At 39.0% G+C, this 17500-nt stretch overlaps 1 protein-coding gene across 20 annotated transcripts in view; it reads right to left on the bottom strand.

Moving 5' to 3' along the window:
- The window catches only part of GTDC1 (glycosyltransferase like domain containing 1), a 204669-nt gene that overhangs the window by 32880 nt on the left and 154289 nt on the right, over window positions 1-17500 (bottom strand). For all 20 annotated transcript variants that reach the window (XR_004389911.1, XM_030485913.1, XM_030485920.1 and 17 more), the window contains one exon: window positions 1577-1686. Coding sequence is in view for 19 of the 20 variants with exons in the window: in XM_030485913.1 (XP_030341773.1) it covers window positions 1577-1686 (110 nt within the window). In the remaining variant the exon portion in view is untranslated. The remainder of the gene's footprint in view (window positions 1-1576; window positions 1687-17500) is intronic.

The following is a 17500-nucleotide window of genomic DNA, read 5'->3' as shown; positions in this document are numbered from 1 at the left end:
GAAATATGTTATGCACTTTTTCTCTTAGCAATGACTGTAAAGGTGACATTTATAGTACTGAAGGAATTTGGTCCCATAACTGGAGGGAGTGGAAACACAGTGCCCATAATTTACAAAAAAACCCCCTAAAAAAATCTGTAAAACATCTCCTAAATAGATTTTTCAGTAAAGCATGTGCAACAGGTTTTACTGGTACTTGTTAGCAATGACCTGCATATGTCATTTGTATGAATATGGCCCTATCAAATACGTGGTGATGAGACACATTTCACCATGTTGCCTTTTATACAGAGTCTATTTATACACGAGGATGAATGAATTGACAAGACAAGAGGTGCGGCATATAGATTTGATATACTGGCATAAATTTAGGATGATCTACATTATTCATAAGTACTGAAGCCACAAATGAGATATGTAACAACATCCAAAATGAGTGTCAATAGAATCTGTTCCCGCAGTGCACCATCATATATTCCTATCTGTCACATATTCCTTAGAAATTTCTCCTTCTAAGAAATCTGGTGCATTCAGTCTGGAAAGCAACACTGCCTTGGGATCTGCGATAAGACTTGCCTGGAAGAACAGGCTTTCAGAAACTGTCTAAAAAGAAGTGGACAGAAAACACAAAGAATTTCCCGCTACCAAACTATTGTCTCTTTTTCCAATCCAGTTGTGCCACAGTTGGGGACCCAAAACTTATCTGGATCAGATCAATTTCTTGGTGTCTTAAAAACTGCAAAATCAAAACTAAACCAATTGAAATATCACCAGTCCAGCAGGCAACAGATATGACAGAACTGACAAATAAACTAATCCCAAGTCTATTTTTACAGACTGAAGAAATGGAGAGATGCCTAGTCTACATTTTGGAAATAATGCATGAACTAAAACATCAGATATTTTGAAGCTCACTCACTATTAACGTACATTTTTCAAAGGTTTAATTTACTACAAGTGCACCCAGTATAGGATTTGACTATTCTCTTTATTGCCAAAATATCTCAGGCACAAAGCTGTGTGTATTCAGAATACAACCTATTTCTTTTTCAGATGGGTGAAACTGTTTACAGAGGAGTCGTTATCAGAAACAAAGAAATGGAAAGAGTGTGAAAAAGACTGGTATAAAAATATTAAAGATTAATGACCACTTTCATGACAGATACAAACCAGAAGTCTCCACAGAAGTCCTTAAACTTGTGTTTGAAAGGGAGCTAAGTGTTTTCACCTGTCAAAATCTCAGTCTGGATTTCAGATGAGTGACCCTGACCTGAAAGATTTTATTTCCTATCTGAACCATCCACTCACTCACACCTATCTCTCTATTTAAATAAATACAGCAGTGTTACTGAAACACAAGTCATAAATAAGGCTTTGTACTGCCAAGTAAAATCAAAGATGCTTACTGTTTTTAATAATTTTGATTTTACAACATATTTATATTATTTAGTTTTATAACTGTGAAGATTTTAAACATGTTCCTTTCACTAATATAATATGTACATGAAAATTACTTCTGGAAATATCTACTTTATGGTAACTTTACAGTAAAGAAAGAAAAAAAAAGGAAAGGTACCTGGAATTTCACTGAAAGCCTCTCCAAGGACAGACACATGAAAAGGTAGATCTTTTTCTTTCAGTTTCAGCAGGACTTCAAAGAAAGTTTCAGGACCTTTGTCATGTTCCCTTAAAAGAAACAGAACTTATCTCAGCATCATTTATATTTACTTGTGGAACCGTTTTTTCTTTTTGTTTATCAGAACAGTATTTCTCTTGAATAGTACTTTTGGGGCCTAAACGTCTTCAGCACAGTTTTCCTCCTTGCTTCGCTTCATGGTTAAACATTTCCCTCAGTGCAGCTCTTGGAATCAAAACTCAATTTAATCAGATTCTTATCTCTCTTCCCTGTCTTCAAATGATGCTTTTAACTCTTCAAATTACCATACCTGAAAGTGAGAAGGACTGAGTAATATCTCACCCAGCTGAAGGCAAAAATCTTATCAAAAAAAGGGTAGGGGAGGAAAAAAACAGTAATTTTTTTTTGTTTTCTGTCCAAAAGTATGTATACAATCTCCATTTCAGTAACAGGTGACTCAAAAAACTTTTACTGAAACCACAGGATTTCCCAAACTCCCAAACTGGAATTCTATGAAACCATGCTATACTCATGAAAAGCTTCTGATCCATTTAGGTAAAAAAGAAAGGAATAACACAAGGGATCTTCTACCTTTAGACTTTTAAGGAGTTAACTGGAAGTTAAAACAAAAAATGCTCTTAATTTCAGCTGAAGATAATATTAAAGGTTTGTACAGATACGACACTCAATGCCTTGAAACACAAGGTTGGTTATCTAAAAAGCAAATAAAAAGCCAGTTTGTTAATATATCTTCTTTTCTAGCACAGAATGAAAGGTTCAAAAGGTATCACAGATTATCTAAATTTCCCAAATTTGCTAAGTTATATTTAAAACGAAATAATTCTCCCACTCTAAAATGAACATTATATCTTGCATTTAATTATTCTGCTTCAAATTATTGTATTTCAGACAGATGTGCACCATATGTCTTTAAAATACTTTGGTTATATTTATTATTTAGAAAATTCCACTGTTTTCCTTCCTGTATTAATGGAAAATCTATAGTTCAGCTGCCCTGGTGTCTTTCTTCACAGACTAATCTTGTAGAATGAATCTGTAGGTTTGTCACATTGTTATATGAAAGATTAATAATTATATAATTCAGGAAATCTGAAGCCAAATGACATCTGCAGCTCTACATGTGTTAATTTCTCATTCAGTCAATATTTTTGGTTTAGGGAATTAAAACAAATTAATCTTATAATTAATGTGACTTCTCCAGGCTGAGAAATCTTCAGGAATTGAGTAGTTTTCAGAATTAGTTGCATTTTCTTAAAATAAAGGCAGACAATAATTACTTTAAGAAGTCCTCCATCTTCCAGATTTGTTTTGTTCCCAATAATAAGGAGGAATGCAACTGCATAAGCTTCGTAATTTGTTTCACATCTGTGAACCAGGAGTTTTCATGGCAGTTACAGTAACAGAAGTGGATATAAGCACTGGCTCGGAGAGAGAATTTCTTCCAGTTGCAAAGATTTCAGTACTGCCTACTAGTTCGCTTGCATCCTCATGCTTAAAATAGCCACCTGTTTCTGGTAGGTAAGTAAAGGGCAAAAATGAGTTGTCTGTATTTTAGTTGCCTGCAAATGCCCAGCTGAAAGAGGCAAAATGGGATTATAACAGAGGACTCAGACTTAGCTAGAAGAAAACACCTCTATCAGAAATGCGCAAGTTTGCAAGGAAAATAGCTTTGATGCTGGGAGGCAGTGTAATTCATGATAATGTGATAACGTTTCCTGTTCACCTCAGATTCCCCAAAGCAGGCCTTTGTGGGTGCTTTAGAAGTGATCCTGATGAGCTCCCATCCTGTATCTGATGCTGAGTGATGCCCAGCTCATCCTGAGATGGACCTAAACATCCCCATACACAGAGGAGGCAGCCTTGACAGACTGAGCTGCGATGCTTACAGGGATCTTTCCAAGCTCTTCACAGCCATGCTATCAGCTCTGCAGTCACAAAAAGTCCTTCCAACATAGGATATGCTTTCCCTCTTGCTTTCCAGAAGAGACCAGGGGTCCCAGAGGCAGCCAAAAGTGGAGGATGCTGTTGGAGCCACATTGTCAAGGAGCTGGCAAGAGAATATGGAGCCTTACAACTCGTTGAAGCCACATAAGCTGCACATATTTAGGAAAACTGATAGGAATTGGAAGTTGCAGCTTTGTTTAATAGGTGGGGAAGAACAGAAGGAAAATTTGGCACCCAGAAGGAATGTTGAAAGGGGATACATTTCCTCTGCTGGAACTGGAGCCTCTCTTATGGGTTTTCTGCTGCAGGTGATCCTCCTTCCATACCCCCTTTTAAAATATCTTGCTTTTATGTGATACTCACAGATTCTGATGACACATTTTGTGAATCTTATACCTTTTCTATTTGGGAGGTCATCTTGTTCAATTTCCCAGCTCCCATGACTTTTCCACACCACAACCATTTTATTTTTGGTTAAGACCTACAGAAAGGTTCTAGCACATGCACCTACAGATTGCAGTATATTATTATTATTGCAAGTTAGTAAAGTATAGCTGCTCCTGGGAGAAAGCAATAAATAGTACAAGACCGCCTCTTTACTGCATCAAAAAGAAGAGAGCTCTGTTTCTTGGCTGACACGGAGAAAATCATATACAATCCAGTCTGCCTTACTCAGCAACAACTGCTGAACACACCAGATTGCCATAGCAGTGATTGTGGAAAAAGATGAACACAATATGGAATGTCTGTTCTGCAAAGATCTGCTCAAAATGATGTGCACTTTTGGCTGCATCTGTTGCATTTTTGAGCTTTATTAAACAGTATTAATTATATATTCCCTTAATATTATATTCCCTTAAGAACTGAAAAACTATGAAAGCCTGATAGTAAAATGCAAACTTTTCTTTTAAGATACTATGTTTGGGAAAAAAACAAGCTAATGTGCTTCCAGGATCTGGCTTTGTTGTTTACTTTAGGATTTGAAATGCTCTTGTATTTCTACTTGATTTGATATGCATCTGGTAATGGAAAAATAAGAACTGCGCATGGTCTGAAGATGCTCTAAATTTCATTGTAAGAACGTGAAAACATCAGAATGGCCAAACTCCAGCTGTAAGTGCTACAAAACAGATGTAGGCACCACACCTATACCTGGATTTGAGAGCACTGCCACTGGAGACATTTAATCTCCAAGTTTCGATACTGCGCACTAAATTTTCTTACCCAGAATTTTTTTTGTTTTAGTCTAAAACATTTTAATAGAGGCATTTGAAGTCTCTCTTAAGAACTGGCTGAGCTTTACTGGTCAAGGTATGGGAATGTGGCGCAGAGTTCAGTCTGATTTAGTGACTTCCCTTTTTAATCGAAAATAAAACTTTCAAGACTGTCCTTGCAATGAGGAATGAGAGGGTGGTGGTAGCAGCAGCACCAGCGCTGAGCCTCCATTATCTCTGCCTTAGATCTTCTGTTTATAAAATGGGTGTGAGAGTATTATTTTTTCACCACAGAAGGATGCTGTCAGGATTAATTGATGACTTGACATCCCTCTTTTCAGCCTAAAATGATTAAAAAAAGCAACTTCATAGCACTAGGATGATGCTCCCCTATACGATCAATGGCAACAGTCTTCAAAACATTCTTCTGCTATTCAGGAATTTTTTTTTCAGCCTGAGCCCTCCAGCCTTACTCTTTGCTGGAACTGGAAAGAATGTGCACAGAGCCCAGCTAAATTTGAGTTAATCCCTGGGGCTGCAGTATATCCACATCCCTGAGCAGTGATGGGAAACATAATAAAGTTAAAAAAAAAAAAAAAGAATAATTTGGCCTTTTACATTGTTTTATGCAGATTCATCTCTTGAATTTGAGTGACATTCATTAAGTGACCCATGTGGTCTTCTGTGACTGAAGTTTAATTTTTTAAGTGTATGTAAAGTTATCCTATATGGTGATAATCACAGTTATTTAGGATCTCGAGGAAGATGCATCAGCTATTCAATTAGAAAGCAGAAGAGTTGTGGAAAAAAGACAGGACTTGCTCAAAGGGGCAAATAAATGCAGCCTATTTCAAAAAAATATTAAAACCTGCAGTTCATGCAAGTTAATCAGGAACATAAAAGTGTTAAACAAGGGGAGAAAGTCTTAATATTTGAGAAAATACTGTGTAAAGTGTAGTAATAATTGTAATAGCAACAACACTGTTGTGACATCTCTTAAGGTATTTTGAAAGGGTTACAAATAAGCTCAGCTAAAAGCAATATTAAAAAGGTTGATCTTAATCTTCTTAGGACATTTAGCATGGGAGATTTTCAGTGGCAGAGAATCCCAAATTGTGAGGGCATGCAGTAATAGTTCACTTTCTGTAGTGCCTTAAATCCAAGCAATTCACAATGGGTACATCTCCTTTTGTTTCCCATTTCGTAAAATCACCTGAATGTCAGATGGGCAAAGGTGACAAATGGCAGTGCTAAAACAAGTACAAAATCTCCGTAAGTTAAAGTAGCATTTTCTTTTTTTTTTTTTTTAATCTTTTAGGATATATAGCAAGATCTAAAAGACAGATTTCTGCCTACCTGCAATTATTGCTAGAAAATGGCTGATAAACTAGGCCACTGAAGTATCAGTCATTATTTATGAAGCTGGGCAGCAGTCATGGAGACAGAGGACTGGTGAGCCAAGAGCCACCTAGGATGGAGAGGAAGGGACCAGAGACATCAGCCAGAGAAAGCGCACGGAAGGTGTGAGGGGCAGCGACACAGCTGGAGAAGTCTGTGAGCACAGAATCAATAATCAATACTGATGGAAACGTAGTTTCTAAGACACAGACCTTGACGTGGATGATGGTGGTCCTTTAGTTTTTAGGAAAGTGAAATAGTGACGAGCAAGTCTGGCAGCAAACAGGGCAGATGAGGTGGGCAAAACCACCTCAGAAGAGAACCATGAGAAGAGAAGAAAAAAACCCAAAACAAATATTCAAGTTGAAAACAAAAAAAACCTGATGGCATATCCAAACTCAGGAGGGAGCAGGAAGATAAATGCAGTGTAAATAGAAGAGAAAAGGCACAGGCTTGGGATAAAGGAAAGAATACAGAAAAAATCAGACTTGAACATAGAGAGAAGCTGCAAAGAGCATTTCAGAGTGCTACGAGAGGTAGACAAAAGGTCAGGAAAAACACAGTAAAGATAAATTAGGAAGCAAAAGTGAAACTGTGTGATAATTAAAGAAGGAGAACCAAAGAAGAGAAAACAGAGAGCAAAGGCATGCAGTGGCATTAACAGGGAAGTACAGTGCACTGAGGATGGAGAAGCACCAAGGAGGAAAAGGTAGAAAACGTGTAAAATCGCTTGTAAAAGTTAACATCTTTGAAAGAATGAAGGTGAAGAAAAGCATAAGCATTCTCTGCTGCTGAGAGCGGGTTGTGAGGCAAGAGCTGAACCTTTATCATACCCAGAGCCAGGAGCTGGAAGGTGCCTTTATCCCAGTAACGTTCTTTGTTTGGGTGAACGGGAAGAACAGTAAAGAACGGGAACTTGAGGTTCTTTACTGTTGTGACTGATATGGTTCAGACCTGGGGAGGGGGATGAAGGATGCCACAGGCTGATAAGAGGACTCATGACATCAGCCTCCTGTTGACCCTGTATCTGTTCAGGGCATTATCAAGAAGCAAGCAGCAAAATATTGATAAGTGGTACAGCCTTTGCATGCACACTCTGCTGAGCTAAAAATGGAGCTCTGTTTCATGTTAAACCTAACCTAAAGAACAGTATCAGGGATTTTTTTCACTGCATTATAGTATTTACTGTATTACACTTCCATACTTTATATTAAATCTTGAGCTCAGAAAAGTTTGAATATATTTTAAGGTTTATAATAATCTAATAATGTTAGAAAGTGGCAGTGTAGTCACAAAAAAATAACCTTGGCCTTCAAAAGAGAGAATCGCAGAGTCCTGGTCTTTTCCCAACACTGATTTCCCACAAGACAGCTCTGCCCAGGTTTCCCCATCTGTAAGATACGGTCTTACAGAAGCTTTCATTTGCAGAAATGTGGTGAGGGTTGGAATCAGTAAATACTTCAGTAGTATAATATTCTTCTTGAAGTAAGAGGACTCATGTTGCAAGCCTATTCAAGATACCAAAATGAATATTCAATATACCAAAATGATTACCACATTCTAGTAATTATTTTCACAGAGGACAGAGGACTTCCCTCATTCAAATTACTTTAATATACATTTCTATATTAAGATTGGGAAAAAAAAAAGGGACAAAAAAATTTAAAATTCTAATACAAAATTTCTGGTAACAATGCTCATTTGGCAAATTTGGCAATACTCTTGGCAAAAGAGGAAATAGTACTGCTGGGAAAGAGCTATTAGAAAAGAAACAGGAGAAAAAAATAACTGTGAAAATGCAAACATGAAGGAAAAGTTAATTGCTTTCCATCTTTTCAATTTATCACAGTATTTTCCCATCTTTTTACATTTCCAATAGGAGGTAGAGGTAGACTGTAAGTATGTAGTTAACTCCAATGAGTTCTCTTCTTCGGCTGATATGCTTACAAAATGTCTTTGCTGCAATTGTGCCTCTAAACACTGTCTGCTATCATCAGCATCAAAAGTTACCACAATATCTAATACCCCCTCAGTTAACAGAAAATGGAGTCGAGTAGAAGAAAATGTTTTTGCATAAGTGTCACTGAAAGAAAGGACCATACAGGATAATTTTTAGCTAGCAATTTGGAGGTTCTACAAGCAAAAAAGGTCCTGATCCTTGCAAAACACCTCTGCAAACCAAGGAATTAAAAAGTGGCACTAGAGAGGCACAAAGCAGCCAAACAGTACTGGCAAATACAGTGTTTTATTTTCTATTATAGCCTGTGAGGTATTTACAGTGAGGAATATATTTTACCTTCTGATTTTTTCAAATTGCTGGCCTGAGAAAAATGGGTGACATTTTGCTTTACGCTGGAAAAGCATTTTCTCCTATCTTGTGTTATCTAGGAGAGATTCATAAAAAGAAAAAAAAAAAAAAAGAACCTTGGGAGTTTATTGTTTAGATTCTTCTTCTCCCCTCACAATTCATGAAGAAAAAACTGGAAATAAAATATTGTGCATTCTCTAACCAAAGAAACCTCAGGATCAGCATCAGTCATTGAGCCTCCTGCTTATTTCCTACAGAGAGATTAACCTTTGAAGACAAAAACTGGCATTTGGTATCAGTTACCTTGGTACAAAAATCAATGCACTTTCATTCAAACACCTTTTCATTTCTTTAACTTGGTGAACCTAGGTTTTCACAAGTATAGGAGTCAGATAAAAAAACATTTTAGCAAATTTGAAACACAACCTGATAACTGCTATGGACTGCCCCCAAATGGTTTCTTAAAAGAAAAAAAAAAAAAAAAAGAAAAATTAAGTCCCTTTTGTGTTCAAAAGGTAACATAACAAACTGCTTCCTGTTGTCAGGAGGAGAGATAAAACAACCTGAGTGAGCTTGACAGCCCTGATAACCATACACAGTACCTGCTATTGTAATTCAGCATACTACAAAAGAAGTCATGTCATGGTAATAGTAGATTGGTATGAATATGATAATAAGCGGGTAACAATCTACTCAGGTGGTTCCTTGGAAGAACAGAAAAAGAATCAAAATACAAAATACTACGTAAAAACGACATTACTACACATTTGCCTGGGAATGGCAATCCCACCATAAAAGATCCTGTGGCCCCCCTGTGATTTCCATGGTGGACTCACATCATCAAACCACAACCATTTAATACTGCACCAGACACCCTGCCTGAGGCAAAAAGTAAGTCCTTGTCCCCTCTGAGTAATACCCTGAGAGGTTATCTCAGGTACCTAAGATAACTCATCCTTTTTGGATCCGTGAAGCTGCCACCTCCAAGCATGAAGCTCCTAAGGAGGAAATTTCTTGGCACCAAGACCAAGGCTTGAAACTCATTATTCAACAAGATTAAAGTAACTACAAATAGCACTGCTTTCAGAATGAGGAATCAACTCATTTCATTGAGTCAGGGTTTACACAAAGACAACTGAGGAAAAGCAGAGATTAGAGGACAAAGGGAGGGAAAAAAAGGGTGAAAACACAGAGAAAAGGAGAGCAGGAAGGAGAAGAAGGGAAAGGGAGAGGACAGTCAAACAGTTGCACTGCAGTAAGAAGAGGAAACTAATTAAAAAGAACTTTAAAGAAAGAAACATAACCCACCCTATTACTGGTGGAATTAAGGAGGAATATTAGATCACTTGCTTATGAAATATTTTTATCTCTTGGAGGATAGTCACATATTTTGGTCTGAGGTATTGTGAATTACAAACGGGGCTGGTGGCACTATCTGCTAAAGTTTGCCTGGGACTTCTTACAAAACCTCTACTGTCCTTGTTTATGATGTTTCCCAAGACTGAGGCTATCTTGGACTACATAATCTTCTAGAAAAATTCTGCCAAAGGTTTTCAAGAGCATCCAAAGAACAAAGATTTTAAAGAATTTAAAACAAAGAATTTAAAAAAAAAAACCCCAACACCAAAAAATAAGACCAAAAAACCCCAACACCTGGTAAAACTGCAAACCGTATCTTTGCAGAGCCCAAAGAGTGGTGGTAAATGGTATCACATCTAGTTGGCAACCAGTCACTACTGGTGACTAACATTCTCAGGGCTCAGTGTTAGGGCCACTGTTGTTTAATATCTTCACTGATGATCTGGATGAGGGGATCAAGTGCACCCTCAGTAAATTTGCAGATGACACCAAGTTGGCTGGGAGTGTTGATCTGCTGAAGGATAGGGAGGCTCTGCAGAGGGATCTGGACAGGCTGGATCGATGGGCTGTGGCCAGTGGTATGAGGTTCAACAAGGGAAAGTGCCAGGTCCTGCACTTGGGCCACAACAACCCCATGCAAGGCTCCAGGCTTGGGGAAGAGTGGCTGGAAAGCTGCTCAGCAGAAAAGGACCTGAGGATGCTGACTGACGGTCAGCGGAACACGAGCCAGCTTGTGCCCAGCAGCCAAGAAGGCCAACGGCATCCTGGCCTGTATCAGCAATAGTGTGTCCAGCAGGGCCAGGGCAGTGATCATCCCCCTGTACTGGGCACTGGTGAGGCCGCACCTTGAATCCTGTGTTCAGTTCTGGGCTCCTCACTACAAGAAAGACACTGAGGTGCAGGAGTGTGTCCAGAAAATGGCACTGGAGCTGGTGAAGGGTCTGGAGAATAAATCTCATGAGGAAAGGCTGAGGGAACTGAGGTTTTTTAGTCTGGGGAAGAGAAGGCTCAGGGGGACCTTACTGCTCTCTACAACTACCTGAAAGGAGGTTATTGTGAGGTGGAGATCAGTCTCTTCTCCCAAGTAACAAGCGATAGGATGAGAGGTAATGGCCTCAAGCTGCACCAGGGGAGGTTTAGACTGGGTATTGGGAAGAATTTCTTCACAGAGAGGGTGATCAGGTATTGGAACAGGCTACCCAGGGAAGTGGGTGCCGGAAGAATCACCGTCCCTGGAAGTGTTCAAGAACTGTGTAGAAGAGGCCCTCAGTGACACGGTTTAGTGGTGGACTTGGCAGTCCTGAGGTAATGGTTGGACTTGACGATCTTAAAAGTCTTTTCCAACCTAGTTGATTCTATTAATCTATATATTAAATTTCAAATAAGCCTCTGTTTTAAGTATTTGAACCTCTTTTTGGTTTAGAGTAAGAACTGAATATTTGGATGTGTTTGATTTTGAGTCAAAGACATGCTGTTTGTTGCATGTGTTGGAAGTCTTCCTAAAAATGTAGCCAAGCCTTTGCAAAAAGTCTTTCTGTGCCCGGCCACTGAAAAGTCCATGTGTCTTGGGCACACCTTAGGCTAAAGCTGAGTGAGACAGTCCTACTGTTGCAGGTCATAGAATCACAGAATAGCTTGGGTTGGAAGGGACTATAAAGACCACCTCATTCCAACCCCCCTGCCATAGGCAGGGACACCTTCTACTAGAAGTCAGGCTGCTAAAACCCAGGCAGGATCTAACATCTGGATTGAAAACACAGATTTTGTTTTCGCTGCCAGAGATGCCTCTATTGGATTCAGAATAAAATTACTGGTCTTTGCAGAATAAAGAACTGGTTTATATGCATTGAAAATAAAGAAAAACAAGAAAATGGACTATTTGGTTAAGAAAGTATAGGAGATGGATCGAAGAGGCAGAAAGCCATAATGGTAACATGTCCTTTCCAAGTTTGACTAAAACTCTTAGATGCGGACCAGAAAAAAACAAAGGGAACAAATAAGATCTGATCAATATAACCAGGTACTCAAGAATAGCATGACAAAGAAATAGTGAACTGAGTGAAGAAGTAAAGGAGATGGTGAAAAGATGCAACACAAAACCAGTTCACATGGGGAAAATCTTGAAACTAATCTAAGCGACCAAGAGGATAACCCAATCAGGTTGGACAACAGGGCTTAGGAGAAAACAAGAACCAGTGTGTTGTAGAAGGTCGCCTGTACAGGGAGTGAAATGATAAGAGACGGGAAACACTGAGAAACTGTAGCAGAGTGAGACGCAAATTCGCTGCACAAGGAGACTACATATGAGGAAAGGCCTGAGGAACTGAGCCTGACAAAGACAGAAGGAAGAGGTTTGAAAGAGAAACACCAAAGAGAATTCACCAGCTTGGGTGAATGAAGCGGAAAAGGATTGCTTTGATAGCAATAGTTGGAAGAGCATAAGCCCCCTTCCTTCAGAGCACTGAGAGGACTCCTTAGTCCTAGCAGTTCACATGTGTTTCTTCTCAAGGTCTTGGGTTTCACAATTGTGCCAGAGAAGAAAAACACCATAAAATGAACTTTGCATCATGGAAAAGAGAAAACCAAGCTTACTGGAGCTTTTATGGCAAAATGTGATACATCTATACCAAATGTAAATAATCTTCAAATGTCCAGGTGATGCAGTTGTAGTCTTACCTAACTCAAAATTAGTTTTTCAACCATGGCTGAAGCATTTATTCTAACAGGCTCCAGAGGACGGCCACTGAAGTGGCTCTGCGAGTGTCTGGATAGCACAGAGAGAATGAAGGGAATGAAGGACAGTTTCTCCTTGTGATATTTTAGGCAGAATCTTGATGTTATTTAACTTTTTTCTTATATTTACGAAAACAGGTATGTCAGAGCGCAAAACCATCTCATGGAGCAGAAAAAACCACTCACAGGGTTTCAATTTTGCCTTTGATACAGGTAACAGTGCCCTTGCAATCTGATACAATGTTTTACTACATGCACCCCACGTAAGCTGCTGCTTCAACCCTGACTTTACAGGAGAGGAAAAAGGGTTTACGCCAAATTACTCTAAATGCAATGTGGAGCAGAATCGGGCCACAGAGCTTAAATATAGAAAAGAAAGTAGAGTGCTTAGCAGAAGTGAAAGAACTAAGTGTATTTGGAGGAGCAGTGAGTAAAAAAAAAAAGTTTTCTTTTAATACGATTCTTTTTTCAGCCTATTAAGCTCTCCAGTATCAGAATGAAGTCTGCTTAAAGTTAGTAAATAAAGGCTTTCAGGAAAGCTTTATTAAATCACTTGACTTATCAAGTTAAAACTCCCGCTCAGATGCCTTAATAAAACTGGAAATCAGAAGCCAATTACTAACTACAGGAGTTACTGTTGGCTACACCACCAATCAGCTTTCTGTAAATAGAGTATTTACCAACAACTTGAATTAGTTCTCTAAAGTTTCGGTTTTTGAAGGTCAAATAACTATGTAACTGCTTAATAAAGAAGCAAAGAAGTACCTCTAAATATCTCCAAGCTCTGATGGGCTTATATTCTGCTCCTTAGGTGAGGTATTAGCAAAGCTTATTTATTTTCATTTCCAAGGCTTTTATTTGCTCATTCCCTTGTGGTAAAGCTGATTTCCATGATGATTCCCTTCCTAATTTTAATACCCTTTTTACTCATCATATAGACATAAGAATTTTCCATAAAATAATGAAACCCTTCCAAAGGAAATGAAGACAACTAGGAGAGGAAAGTAAACTACAGCTTACTTTCCTCCCTCCCCCCCCCAGTTAATTGATCCACTGTCATATGCATATATGAAAGATTTTTTTTTTTTAATGAAAGCAAAATAAGGTTAATTAACATAAAACCCCTCACTCCTTGAGATGTTGAATTTTATATTTTATCCATGCTGCCTTAAGTGCCTTGATTTCCCAGTAATGACCCAGTTCTCCTAATGAGTAACATTAACCCCTGGCTGTAGCTGTCCAGGACTTAATTGTCAACTGGAGCTGAAACAGGAGAGTTTGCCGATCAGCAGGTATGTGGTATATTAACTCATGTCATTTCAGACCCTAATAAATAAATCTGTTGCTAAGGCAACGAGAACATCAGCTTTATCACTTTTATTCCCCCCCACCCCGGAAACTGCCTTTCACACCAAGCTTTTAAAAAAGGAAAAAAGAAATTAACTACATGTAACCATCATTAGAAAAAACATCATTTCTCATCTCAGAAACATATCTACATTAATGAAAAAAAAAAAAAAGGCATTCAAAAAAGGACTGCTTTCTACTGTGACCAGTGTAACTGAAATTATTTCCCTCAACTGAGGGAATGCAATTTGAAGTATACATCTGAGTGAGAACAGATCACAAAATGTTTTAGCTCTCTGTATTTCTGAGATAGTTCCCCTCTCCTTTAGTACACTGCTGGTGCCAATTGAGAAAACTGCTTCAATCATTAATCAGGAGCCCAGGCAATTGAAAGCATAGGAGAAAAAAACCCATTCACTCAAACCCAAACACTTTCCCTACCCTAGGTGACTCTTTCGATACAAGTGGCAGACGTGATCATTTGGAAAGCTAAAAAATATGCCTTCTAGAGATCATCAGATTTACCTGCAAATGAAAATTTCAGTACCTGACTAAAACGTAGATGCCATTGCTTTGCCCTGTCCCATGGAGGCAGTTACCAGATTCTTGCATGGGAAAAGCATGAGGAAGCTGAGGCAAGACAAATGCAGCTGTGATGGCACACATGATTTGGTGAACAACAACTGGCAACTCACTTTCTGCCTCTGTTTCTCTACCTCTAAGATCAAATCCTGAACACTCCTGTTTGAGACAGAGTCAAGGTTTTATAGCAATGCAACGCATATACAAGTGCAGATGGTACAAGTCATCATAGAATCATAGAATGGGTTGGGTTGGAAGTACCTTAAAGACCATCTTGTTCCAACCCGCCTGCCATGGGCAGGGACACCTTCCACTAAACCAGGTTGCTCAAACCCCCATCCAGCCTGGCCTTGAACACAATATTTTTGTGTTCCATAAGGTTTGGGAAGGAAGATCTTGGTACTCTGGAGATGATGAGGTTTCTCAGCCCGTCACAGGAATGTCACAGCCCTCCTTTAATTCCTGCCATTCTGTCACAGCATGGAGTGTTTGTCTTAAGATTTTCAAAGTTGATAGGTTTACATTTAGTTTGTGACTACACGACAGTTTTGAATCTTTAGCTACCCACATCAGAGAGCAGGTAAGAAGGGAACTGAAGACATGTCATAAGGCCAATTATTGCTCTTGGAACACTTACTATAGGTTCTGCCTATACTATAAATGTAACAAACTACTCAAAATTATATCTGGCTTTTTAGCTAAAGAATACAGAGGTAATACAAAGCACCTTTTTGCCATTATCAAAATTAGAGATGTCTTCTCCTCTGGACTATCGACTTCTTACAGCTCACCAAGAAAAAGGGCAGTAAAAAAGATGGAAAAAATGATATTGAAATGTCCACTATGGCACCTGAGAGGTCTTCATTACATGCTGAACAACAACTACAAGCTCTTAAATACAGTGACCAAGGAATAGTGCATCTTCCACTGGCAGAGTTCAATACCCCAAATCCTTGGTTGTGGGAAGAAATGTCAAGGTTAGACTTGGAACAACCAAAGAGCGGATACTTCCAAACTGCCTTTCCAGTTAACATTTAAACCTGAACTTCTCAGAGTATTTCCTTAACTTTCTTATTTGCTACTGATAAAAAACCTAGTATCTGCTTCCAAACTTAACTCCAGCTCTCAAGAAAGTGAAGTTAGACTATTTTCTTTTTGCCTTAGGTGTTCCAGAAGCAAGGTTGTCAGCTTCTCCTTAATCAGATGTCTCTTACGTACACTTTCATGGCACTGGTACATTCACTGTATGTACTCTGTATTGCAGTAAACACCATTTTCTCAGAGACCATTAGACAGCTTTCCTTAGAAACTGCTAAAAATTTCCTTTTTGAAATTATTTTACATCCTATGGGCTTTTTATCATATCTAGTACCTTTTACTTAAGGCTGTATAAACACTTGCATTTTAAGCCTTTGTTTTCAATCTGTCTTATCTATTCACCACTTTTACCTTTTTGCATTAAATTTGCCCGAATCATTTGCTTTTCAAAGATAAGTTTCCCTGCAGGAACTCACTCCCTATTCAGCAAGGATCTAGAGCCAAACTCTCCACCACTTCCCAGCACAAAGGACAGATCCAGTCAACTATAATTTCCCTGAAATGGAGGATCCACTTTCCTTCAACAACACACAACCTCTGCCCTCCTTACATGATATTGCAGAAGTGGCCACCCACCACGAAGGAGTAGGACCTTAGCCCTTTCTTCTACATGCTCTCTGCAGGCTGTTCACAACGGTGAGGATGGCTGTTGAGGCTAATAGCATTCCTGGGTACTCAAAGGTAATTTCTAGGTGGACCACCTACTCTTTCATCTTTTGTTATCTTGCCATATCTGCATCTTGATGGGAAAAAATTTGGTCCAAAATATTTGACAGTGTGAGGAAAATATGATTTGGGTATAGATTCACTGTATTCTCTAATGTCTCTGTACTAAATAGTTCTGAATTCTGAATTCAAAGACAAACAGTAACTGCACAAATTCTCTATTGCATTGCCAATATGAAAAGCAACAAGGTGCTACTATTAAAAAACGCCTTTCCAGGCTCCTTTCCCTCACAGCTTGCAGAGAACTTGTGCTAAGCTCACTGATGAAGAGCTACCCCATCCCAGAAGGCACAACACTGACTGCCCTACCTGGGACAAATCCATTGCCAGGACTTGCTCCTGAGTGGAGGGGACCAGGTTCTCACAGTGGGCAGCCACTTTAGTACAGCACACAGTGACAACAAAACAACCTTTCCTCCATGAACTCATTTCTTTGTGACACTTCTTAAAAAAGGCAACTGGGCACAGCATTATCTCTGTACACACCTTTTTCCCTTAGACTAGAAATCTTCAGATAATTTTTACAATCTAGGTTTTTTTTTTCTTCTGAACTTCCTCATCATGAGTTCCACCACTGACTCCCGTATCTCCTGACCCATGTCCTTCCCCACACTCTTGTCACACACTGGTACATACGACATGAGATAACAGGCTTATCTGATGTTCCATGTAAATTGATAGCAGCTATTTGTTTGCATGTGTGTGTAAATTCTCACAGATTTCCCATGTGATCTTTTGTCACACCAGTACAATTAGGGGAAGAAGAATTGATTTCTGACAACTTTCTCTTATCAAGACTTTAACTGCTGAGATGATACAGTGCACAGAGGGAAAAACATAAGGCTTGGGTGAACGCCGTAAGTTAAAAGCAGCACTGCAGATCTTCTCCATGGAAGAGAGAAGTAAGGACACTCCAATCTCATAACAAAATTATGTACTTGTCATCTGGATGACATGATTGTGGTTGGGGGTGCAGCAGGTTTACAGTTTCGCACATCTGCCCTCATGCTCACATGCAGAAAGAGAGGAGGAACACGCCAGTGTACCCCAAATACAGCAAAAATAGCTTTGGCAAGTGTCCATGGCCTTGCTAAGGGGCAGTGAGAGGGCATAATCACAGAATCACAGAAACAT

This window comes from Strigops habroptila, chromosome 5 (assembly GCF_004027225.2).
Source record: "Strigops habroptila isolate Jane chromosome 5, bStrHab1.2.pri, whole genome shotgun sequence".
NCBI lineage: Eukaryota > Metazoa > Chordata > Aves > Psittaciformes > Psittacidae > Strigops > Strigops habroptila.
Note: the sequence above shows the minus strand (reverse complement) of the source record. Positions and strands in the feature narration are given on the sequence as shown.